The sequence below is a fragment of the Morone saxatilis genome, unplaced genomic scaffold (assembly GCF_004916995.1).
Source record: "Morone saxatilis isolate NCDOM2014 unplaced genomic scaffold, NCSU_SB_2.0 Contig15, whole genome shotgun sequence".
NCBI lineage: Eukaryota > Metazoa > Chordata > Actinopteri > Moronidae > Morone > Morone saxatilis.
The window spans coordinates 10,127,454-10,138,999 of record NW_023339707.1 but is presented as its reverse complement, the minus strand read 5'-3'; the positions used below and the strand labels follow the sequence as shown (position 1 = coordinate 10,138,999).

Below are 11,546 nucleotides of genomic sequence, written 5' to 3'. Positions count from 1 at the left end.
CACACACAGACAAAGATACACACTCAAACACTTTGAAACACACACAGTGGGAAAGGCACTCAGGCTCAACTGCACAGACATTTGGATAAATTCACACACTTAAACACCTCTTTTTTTGACATTTTTGCACACACACTCATTCATATAATCATCCGTAGACAAGTGTGTGCTGTCTCTCTCTTTCACACACACAAACACACACAGGCTCAGTGCTCCACGTGTGAGAACAAGGCAGGCGGTGACCCCTCACAGTCGCAGCCCAAACACAGACAAGAGCCGAGAGAGCATCTGCGAAAAGTGGAGGGAGGGAGGGGGAATGGAGGGTGGGAAAAAACGAGAGGAGGCAAAGAAGAGGAGGAGGGAAGCGTCTGACGCAGCAACGCTTTCTCCCATTCAAATGGGGTGTTTAGACAGGCAAATGGCAGTTTCAAAGGGTAATTATCTGCAGTCAGGAGATCACCTGCACCTTGTCAAGAACCCTAAGAGTTTAAAAAATAGTATGTTAGGGATGTATTGAATGTCGGCTGTGTATACAGGTGCTGTAAATGTGGGAAGGGTTAGATGTCCTTTTTTGGGCAAAACTGTTTATTTACTTTTTTCAAAGTGTAAAAAATTAAGTAAAATCTATTAATTTTACAGGATTAGGTAGAATGACATTTAGCAAAGTTCCATAAACTACTTTGACAAATTACTTAAGTCTTGCTTGCCTTGCTCTCACAGCGAGGTTAATTGCAGCTCAGCTGCAGCAGAGCCAAGTGGAAACATTAGGTTCGGCTGAATAACAGGTGAATGCAAAGCAGGTCAATACGTAGTGAAGTGTGGGCCTGCCAGCTGTTCACTCCCTATGCTCTGCCACCACCGCACAATTGTGACACACACACACACACACATACACACAGGTTCATGCTTTGCACAGAAGAAATAACATGGGGCAGGGAGCTAAACATGTAAACAAAGCAAGCAGAAATCCATTCTTTTTACACAAACACTGAAAAGTAAATAATACAATGATGTATTAAAAAATGCAATATACATTACATTAAAGGTCCAGTGTGGAACATTTAGGAGGATCCTCTTCTACAGAGTGTGACATGTTTCTATAGTCGCCCAGAATGGACAAACCAACCACTGCATTTGGATCTAGAGGGCCTTTCACCTGAGTTTCGCAGACATTATAGTTTCTTCTACAGGCTCGGAAGGCTGAGCTGTATTAAAATGGTTGAAATCTGCAACTTCACCACTAGATGCTACTGACTTCTAAATAGTGGTCCTTTAACTTCTGATAAGACTTCAAGGGTAAGGCTGGAGTTGTTTTTTTTATTTCATTTTTAACAAATCCCATGAAAAGATCAAAGCCAACAATGAATTTAACTAACAAGTATAACCTTTAACTAAGCCTGATATAGGTTGATCCTATTTGCCATAGCCCTCCATTTATGTCTAAAATAATAAAGAAAAACATAAATAAGCCACACTATCTCATCTTGGTGTAGCGTAACAAGCAGTAAACTCAGCATTCATAAACTTTATAGCAAACAGTTGCCTGGTTACATATCTTGCCGACATAGAACATTAAAATTCATTTGGAGTTGTGATTCTGTCCACTTGGAAAATGTAAACCCAATATTTACTCTGCTTTAGCTCTGTGTTGCTGTCCGCCAACATTTGGCTTTATTGCTGCTAAACGCTTCACTATGTTTACCAGCAAGTCGCTAAATTTGCCTCCTTGTTGTTTGGCCCTGAGCAGTAAGCATTTTTTGCAAACAAATAGTTGTATGCTGTGGCTGAAGACATCGCTAATAATAAAGTGGTGAGAGTCAACCAAAACAGTACAAGTCGTGGGTTGTAAAACCGAAACAATAAGCTTAAAGGCACTAAAATGCTCTATAGATAATTCTCTGTGCTTTATTGATCCGTCCTGCATATAAAATATTGATGAGAGCAGCTATTTAAAAAGAAATAAAACTATATATTTGTTTTAATACATTTTCTATAGGAACAGATGCTGTTGTGGAGAGCGGCAGACTGGTTAGCAAAGTTAGAAAGTAACGAGAGATGGACTAACACATTGTTGGTTTTGGTTTCTCATTGGATTGTAACACCTACCTTAACCTTTAGCACTTGAAAACACTTGCAGAACTAAAGAAAAAAACCCTACTCTAAAGCATGCCTCTGTGTATGACAAGAAGTAATACTATATATTCTCCTGCCAGTTATGCCAGGTGTCTTTCTCTCTCTCTCTCTCTCTTTCTCTCTTTCTCTCACTTTCTCAGCCACTCTAATCCTTCACTTTCATACACTAGTCTCCTTGTCTGGATTTTTAATCTAGCCTGGTAGCTGTAACTGGAACAAGTTTCGCTGACAACCTTGTTTCACCTAAAAGCCAAATCAAACTGTCTTTAATTTTCCCTACCACTGTACCATGTAACAGACCAAATCCCCCCCCCGTTTCTCTCTCTCTTCAGAGTACAATAGCTGTTTTGCTCTCCGCTCTCCTCCATTCTCTCTCTCACTCTTCTACAGCACAAGGCTATGACATTGAGGGAATGTGATGTGATGTATTGTAGTGAATAATGTATTCTGCGAGGATTGTACAGAGCGCGTAGAGCAGATGGCAGCAGGTTGATCACGATGTGTGTGCGCGTGTGTGTGTTTAATGATGACAGTGTGTATATGTGTATGTCGTGCATATGAACGTGTGTGTGCACTCACCCAGAATGGGGGAGGGGAAGGAGGAGAAGAAGGGAGGGAAGAGTGGGGGTTGGTGTGTATGTGTGTCTATGTGAGCCTCCTTTGTGAGATAAAACATGCAAATGGTGGATTATTTTAATGCATTTTTTTATAGAGCCCCAAGTCTTAATCCCTAAAGCAGTTGAAATGAAAATAGTATATGTTTTCTTTCAAACTCTCTCTCTCCCTCTCTGTTTTTTATTCCCTGATAGGAATTTACAACTACCAGCTGTCTAGGAACGGGATCCTTTGCACTTAAATTTCTTTCTGGTGTAGTTACAGCCAAAGACTGATGATTATATCCGGATAGCATGGAATTGACTAAAGCTTGTCAGGCCTGAACCGCTCTGTTACGCAATGGAGGGATCATGGTTGTGACATTTTTCTGATTAAATGGTGATAACAATGTCGATCATAAAAATAGAGCAGAATGCTCAGTTTGTTACTTTGAGAGTGGACTGCAGATATAAAATATGTGCATTTATAAGCAACGAAAAAGACGAAAAAGAGGCACAAACTTGCAGGACTATAACACTTCCACACACACTTATCTATAGCATCTAGCTCATATAGATTTATTATCTAACGAATTAAGTATGTGAAAATCATAAATTCAACTAACCAGCTGTTGTAAAAAAAAAAAAAGAAGATTTTTACACATTATTTATATTTTAAATGTGAAATGTGCAATAAAAAAACATATGCCCATTTGTGGAATTATTGTCACGTGATTGTCTCGTGTGAGATATCTAAAAAAGCACTCTTGTTCTCTGTACTTAGTTTTAATTAAGAGTTTGTTAGAGTTAGTACACTGAAGTACACAAACACATAGATAGACACATAGAAAACACAACAGTATGAAGTTGTCCCTTAGGCATCAAGCTAGCAGATGGTAGAATCTATTTACATTCACTTAGGTGATGGGTTTATATACTTAAGGTTATTCAAAATTTTTATGCGCTTTGCAGAGACTTTGTTTTGAAATAAACTGGCAACTGTGGGGTTGTACTTACACGGTCTTTGGTGGCTTTATTGCTCTTCATGACTACTTTTAATACTTTTGACTTGGTACCATACTCTTCCTGCTCATTTCCATCTTTTTCCTACCTGTTGGTTACCTGTCTTGGGGGCTGGTGGTGTGATGCCCCACACTCTGAGGCTCCCTCAGCCAACATGGTCAAGATATTCTAGGTGGCATGTTAGGCTGTGAAGCGCAAAGTCTGGTGGATGCCTGGCAACTGGCCTGCAGTACTGTTATGTTACTGAGGCTAGACACCACAACAACAGCAAATGTCCTTTTATTGTATCCTCCCACACCACAGATGCAAAAATAGAGGAATTTTTAAGAAATGTCATTGCTTCTTCGATGAAAATGTTATATCAATTAATCATTATAGGAGTTGTTGTTGTTGACTTTGTTGAAAATATCAAGGCTGAATGAAACAGATATGAAACAGTAGGAAAAAAGCTACTGTTTCATATGCTTGCACATCCTTGTCTCTTTCATATTAGGGACAGTGAGCATAATTGAGTAAATGTATTTAAGTATTTGAGCGAGCTGATTCAGCCTCTCTGGGATGGTTGATATTGTACTTAGGAAGAATATTGCCCGAGGCAATTCATTAGTGGTAAATAATTGAGAAGCTCGGATAGTGCTAAGGTGAAATGCCTGTTATTATTTTATGGAGTTTGTGTTCTTAGGGCTCTTCAGTTTAAGAATATTAAAAATGCACAAGCCTTTCCACAAATTACTCACTGGAAAGATTCACAATGGGCGCTAATGACTAGCCATCCATCTTCCATTGTTTTCAAGCTCTGTAAAAGTGCTTCACTGCGCCATTATCAATTCTGTTTCTGCTTTTGGTAATGTTTTTTTTTTTATGAAGGATGTCATTTACCATTGTGCTTTTTAAATTTTTTACTTGTTTTATTTGAGGTAATTAAGGCCCATCATCTATTACAGTAGGATACCGTCCATTGACATTTTATTTAAAAAAATTAAATATCTCAAACTCCAGTAATGCAAGCCTGTAGCTTAGTCCAGCCTCTCAAGAAGGGGTGTGGAGAGTGTAATGGAGCTGTCAACCAGGCATGCATCAGGCCAGTATGGAGTTATATGAATAGCAAGGGCTTATGTTATACATAGATCAAACAACAGCAGTCTTAGTATGTCTCATTGGCAAACTAATAAATCTGCCTCATATCAGTGTTAAGTGCACCTGCATGTGTTTATTCAACCTCAGATAGGCTCATGCAAATGTCATTTGTTTACATTAATTTGCATTCAGCACAATTTGTATCTACTGAAGGGTTTTCTAAAGCATTCCTTTGAACCCCACTTGTTTTTTTGTCTTTTATTTATGTCTGTGCATGCTTCAACTCTTATCTGTCAAAAATTGTCACCTTTACATGTTGGTTTTCCGATGATGCAACTTAAAGGCCACTGAGGTTTTATTTATCATTATATACACCCACACATCACCACGTGACAACCAAGAAATGGGGGAGCATCTGAAGGTCTGATCAGTTATTCACAGCACTGTATGTACTATAATAGCATAATGTGTTCAGCCGTGGTCTGTGGTCGGGGTGCAAGAGCTGTCTATCCTTAACAAGTCAACAACTGTTGTATGGTTGTGTAGTGTTTTGTAAGATACTGACACGTGGTTGGACTGTGTTTCAGCCATCCTGGCAGTGTGACTCTTGGGGTGTCAGTGTTAGTTGGTCCATCTGACTGCCTTTCGGAAAAACACTTTGATTCACGATTAGAATCACAATTTTAACATTTTGTGGCGATCTGTACCAAACAAACATGTTTACAAAACTGTAGGTCAGGGCATCTCTACAGCACTACAGTACTTCATTATAAGTCTTTTTTGACACACATTTTACCTTTATCAAAAAATTCTAGCTTCTTGCAATTTGGTTATTGCACTTGTCCATATTGCGATTTCAATAATGTTATTAATTGTGCAGCCCTATTTGGTGCAAACATTTATCCTCAGACAATGAATCCCAGTGACTTTGGTTGTGCCACTTGCTAGTAAAAAGTTCAACTTGATGACTAAAACTGCTAGTATATGCTGGATGAACCCTTTAGATTTAGGTGACAACACCTCAATTTTTTCCTCACACGTGTAATCCTTGTCCTTTTTCACGTGTAATGAGCATGTCCGCCCATTGGGCCACTATTATAGCTGATATAGCTGGTTTTGATTATGTGAGCTGATGTTTGCAGGTCATATTTATAATGTAAGTTATTGTATTACTCTCACAGTTGTTCATAACCCAACGATTGTTGTGAGCTCTATTTAATGTATATGGAGACAGTCTAAATCCACTTGTTGTTCCATGGTACTCCTGTAGTCGCCAGATCTTTGGCTAAGTGCCAGAGTTCAGTCCCACTGTCTTATAGGGGGTTTGTCTATATGCTTGTCAGTGTGTGTAAGAGAGTAGGGAGGAGGCGTGTTCCGGGGGGAGGGGAAGTCAGCTCATTAACCTCCATTCTTCCCCTAGCATGGTGCTGTGTAGAGTCACTGTGTAAGTCTCATGTCATTACTCCTCCCCCAGCACGCGTGTGCTGGGTTTGAGGGGAAGAGCAGAGCAACCAGAGAAAGGGAGAAGGAGGGAAAGGTTCTCGAGGAAAGGGGGGCCCTTGACATGTTCCTTTACAAATGCCCTGCTTGTATCTTGCAAACTAAAGCCCCGCCATCTCGTTTCCTTCCCCACTTTTGTCTTCTCTGTCTCTTCTCTTTCTCTCCCTGCTGTCTTTCTCTCAAACCACAGGCCCGGTACAGTGTGGGTGAACGAGGGGTTAGGCTCCACACTGCCCCCCCTCCAGGCATCAATCCAGCTAGGAAAAGACTGCCCACTGCTGTGGTGAGATACAGTAGCCAAGCGTCCAATTTCTAAAACCTCGTCTGTTTGTGCTAGCCAATTGATTTAGAAAGGTGTACTTCAAGGTACCGGCCTGGGCCCGGTGGGGTTTTGGAGGTTCCAAACTGAGAGTTGTGATTGCTCTTAATGGGCAGGCATACTTACTTAAACTGCAACCTGCAAGAACACACACATGCACATATTGTAATGTTTTATACATGCATGCGTGAAAAACTAATTATTTCATATTCTCCACCACACACTGCAAATATTGTATTTATTTGCATTCAAAAACAGGCACACTTACTGGAATTCACAGATGATGTCAAGAGTTGTGTTTCTTAATTGCAGCAACATATGTGTGAAAACATGCAAAGGTGCAAAATACGCCTCTGTAGTTGTTATAGTCAGGTCACCATGTGTGGGCTTCCATAGAAACAAATTAAGTCTGAATTTGAAAACACCTTTGACATCTTAACAGCTAATCTTTAACAACTTTTTTATTTAATGATGTATAAACAACTATAATACAGATTTTTTTTTACAGAGAAGACCCAAATACTGCCCAGACTATAACACGTAGATATTTCTTCAGGCAGTCTGCTATCAGAATGATGTTGCAATGTTACTTCCTGTGAATTTCATATAATTTGTTAAAACTACACTAATCTACGATCTTATTGGTAATATTGTAGCATGCTTTCCTTTAAAACTGTACAGTGTTTTCGTGTAAAGATCTGTGCATGTATTACTAGTGCTATAATTATTCTCTTTGCAAGTGAACACACCACAACCTGATTATCAGTAACAGTAACACTTCCCTCCCACCTTCTATAACTGTAAGTTCTATGCTGCATCTTAAAGTCCATGCCGTGTTGGTGCCTGAAGGAGACTGAATTCAACACACAGCCAAAGCCTTTTGTATTTCTCCCAACAAAGAAGACACCCATAGAAATAGGTTGATGTGTCCTATGCTCGTAATGATTTATTTTAGTCACTGCCAGAACAATCAGACTTCAGCTTTTTTTCTTCTTCTCCCTTTGCTCTTTCATACTTTATACTGTGCAGAGGCAAGAGAGCAGTAGATTGCAATAAGATAACCAATTATATGCTAGAGGAAACCAGACTTTTTTTCCTGCTGCAGTTATCTGATGCTGCGGTGAGCAGAGGCAAAGGGCTGGGGTAATGTGACATTCACTCTGCCCTTTATCTTCTCTCATCGCTGTTTACCCCAGTCAGTTAAAAGTGGCTTGTGCTCTGCATCCTCTCCTGCTGCCAGAGAAACCTCACTGACATAGACTCACATAGACATTCACTTACTGTACACATATTGTACATGCAATCACGCACGCGTTCTCACCCCAGACCAGACAGTGTAAGTGTCAGGTAGACTGGTGGGATAACCACTTTCCTTCTAGTAGTGGCCATGATTTTAAGTATAGCACTACTGCACCTGCTGGGCCTAGCTGCTAATTGCATGTGATGTTCTTGTGCTTGATGCTAAGAAGGTGTTTCCCAGCACTGGTTAGCAGGCAGGCTGTTGAAGGCCACCGCGGCAGGATGAGGGAGGCCATGTGGGTGGCACTTTGGTCTGACATAATTTTTTTTTCTGTTATACCTTTGCACATGCACTCACACATGGCGTATTCCATGTTTATGACCTCTTTTGCTCTCTGCTTTAGATACTGCACAGACAGACTGAATACACTGATAGCAGACAATCAGACTATATGTCAACAGAAACAGTGCAGCTATGTTTTAGTACATCAGGCAGAGGAACTTTGACCTATAGCTGCACCTGGATACACAAAAGTACATTTGACTGTTGGAACTTAAACCTGCAATAACACATATTTTTGTCCCAGTACTGACAGTATCACCTCTTAATTTCATTTGGCAAATGTAACATTAGCATCCGTTTGCAGTCATGTTTCTGGCCAACTAATAAACATTTACTCTGTTTTGGTCGCCACCAACTCCTGAGGGAGGTATCTTGCTCTTAAGCAGCTAGATGCTCCACTATGCTCACCTCTAGTCACAGACTAGACTTTGTCTGCCATTTGGTGCAGGGCAGGTACCATACAGTTGGTTTTTAGGGAAGTGAGGGGAACTGCAGAGCTGTGGGTCTCTCTGTGGGTTTAACACTATAAGCGACCCCTCTCACATAAATGTAGTCATGGGATTGTTTATATTAAAATATTGATTATAGCCACTCTCCAAATATCTTACAAGAACACCTGTAAATCCACAGAAAGTAATGGATACAAGTCAAAAGTTAAATAAAATATTTGTATCGAAGGCTTGACTGTTTTGGATTTTCGGTTTGCCTTGAGTTCCTGCATTTTGAACAGAAATCATATAATTATTAGAAATGACTGCTTTATGGAATAATTTTGATGATAAATACAATAGAATAAACACAAAAGCTGATTTAAAAACATTCTCGGCTCCTATTAAAACTTGTTATCATGTGTCACCATCACCGTTTAGATTTTATCCTGTTGTGAACTCACTAACTCGTAGTGAACCCGAGTTCACAGTGGAAACAAAACCTTATTTAGCACCACCCCACCTGGCCTCCCTCCACACGCGCACACGCACACTACGTTTCTCCTCAATCTCTCCTCCCATCTCTGCTGTTGACTGTTGCTTCTGTTTTGTGGTTGCTTCAGTGCAACAGAAAATGGATGAATGAGAGCTTCAGCCTGCCTTTTTATTTTTACACATCACAATGTATAGGTGGAGCCGGAAGCGGTTGGAACCTGTATTATGTCTTTTGTGAAAAAGATTGCTTTTTTTTTTTTCAAGCCGCTGATGGGAAGGGCACTGTGTGTTTGTGTGTATCTGTATTGTTTCACTGTGGAATGCTTTAGACCTAATCATAACAAACAGAGCTGATGCTCATTAGATGTGAGCTGATAGATCGCACCAGTGCTGACAATAAAACAAAATATTTCTTTAACAGAATCAGCTGGAAATGAAATGCCAGTCGTCTTTTAAACACTTTTAAAACAGTCCTTTGAAGAAATTCAACGCTGCAATGATTCATGTTACCGATTCCTCTTACTAAATACTTTCTAGGATGGCACAGGGCCAGCAAATTCCAAAAAGAATTCCATCAAAATCCCTCTGAGAGATACGGCCAGCTGCTCCGTGTATCTTTTCGATATCTGATCATGCCGTCTAATGTATGTGGTCCGCTGACGGGAGCACAGTGTGTCCAGATAAACATAGCCTGGGTTTTGCATATGAAAATGAGCCATGCAGCTGATAAAGGTGAGGATACATAAGATGCTGGGCGTTGGTGCATGTGACCCCAGTGCTGATGCAGCTGAGTGTGCGCATGTTGTCTGTGTGTGTGTAGTGTGTGTAGGATCAAACTCTCACACCCAGGAAGAGGCCCTGTTTCCCTTATCTAACGACAACAGAGCATGTGTCGCCATGGCCACAGGCTGCGCTTTTTATGGGCTTTGTGTGTGTGTGTGTGTGTGTAGGTGTGCATGTGAGTGTGTGTGTACGTTAAAGTCTCTGTATATAGGTCCCATTGGCAGCATTGGTACCCTGACTATGAGCTAATAGACCTATCAAGCAGTCCCCCAGGTCAAACAAGGTTGTGTAATAGAACCATTGAGAATTTTCCACTAACCTGTAACTACTATCTCTCTTTCTCTCGCTCTCGCTCTCTTTCTCTTTCTCTCATACACATACGCATACCCACAGACACACACACACAGACACTCACAAATGCACATCCATCCCTGTGGCCCCAAACACACAGCCACTCCAGCTGCTTTGTGGGTACAGGCTTTTCTTCACACATCCTATCAACCCAATTGCCAATTCTCTATCTGTCCACAAGCCCCTTTACCATATTCCTTTAAATGTCTTAACGTCTCTCCTTCTTTCCCCTGACCTCCAGTTTTGCAGACATCACTTCAACTATCTACTTCTCTCATTGTTCAATAGCTATATTTTGTAACTACAATCATACATAGTTAGATTTCAGTTAAATGTTATACAGTATATGTATAATAATAATATATTTTAAACATTAATATAGCAGTAAACAACTATTTGCTATGTATAGATACAGTGATGGTGTCCTGAGCAGAGAATACACTTCCTTTGACTGTGTTGCTATTACAGCCTCTTTGTGGTTTGTTTACTCAGCCGGTCTGCTCCATGTGCAGCTGAGTAGGGCGACTAAAACTGCTGTTTTTCTCATCTACCTCTGTGAATTAATGATTTATTTGGACTAAAGAAGAGTTAAAGTAGTAATTGTTGGAACAGTGGAAAGACCAACAGTTTTATTCTGTTTCTGTCCACTTTGAATGACAATATGATGTTACAGAAATATGGAAGGTAAAGTTTCCTTTTTTGTCTCTGGATTATAGTGAGCTATATTGATATTATGGCCGTTTTTATGGTTAAACAAAGGTTCTCTGTCAGGGGCAAAAACATAGAATCTTAGTGGACATACATACAGTAGCATGTGCATTTTGTATATAATGTGTTTGTATATGATAACATTTTGTGCATCAATCGTTAGTGGCTGATCGGCGCAGCCATAACATTATGACCATTGACAGGTGAAGTGAATAAGACTGATCATCTCATTATCATGGCACCTGTCAGTGGGTGGGATATATTAGGCAGCAAGTCAACATTTTTCCCTCAAAGTTAATGTGTTTGAAGCAGGAAAAATGGGCAGTGTGAGGATTTGAGCGACTTTGACAAGGGCCACATTGTGATGGCAAGACGACTGGGTCAGAGCACCTGAGCATCTCCAAAACTGCAGCTCTTGGGGTAGTTCCTGGTCTGCAGGTCAGATACCTAGAAGTGGTCAAGGAAGGAAAAGTGGGGGTGGAATCAGGGTCTATTGGGTGGTGGAAGGCTCATTTGGTTATCACTGGCGAACGAAGGGCTGGCCCCTTGGTCAG

General features: G+C 40.5%; 1 protein-coding gene across 3 annotated transcripts in view; it reads left to right on the top strand.

Annotated features, from left to right (window-relative positions):
• The window catches only part of LOC118323902 (thymocyte selection-associated high mobility group box protein TOX-like), a 75,759-nt gene that overhangs the window by 23,069 nt on the left and 41,144 nt on the right, over positions 1-11,546 (top strand). For 2 of the 3 annotated variants that reach the window (XM_035655970.1, XM_035655969.1), the window contains exon 2: positions 6,517-6,609. The exons of the other annotated variant lie outside the window; for it this stretch is intronic. In XM_035655970.1, the coding sequence (XP_035511863.1) occupies positions 6,517-6,609 (93 nt within the window). The remainder of the gene's footprint in view (positions 1-6,516; positions 6,610-11,546) is intronic. 3 annotated transcript variants of the gene reach the window in all.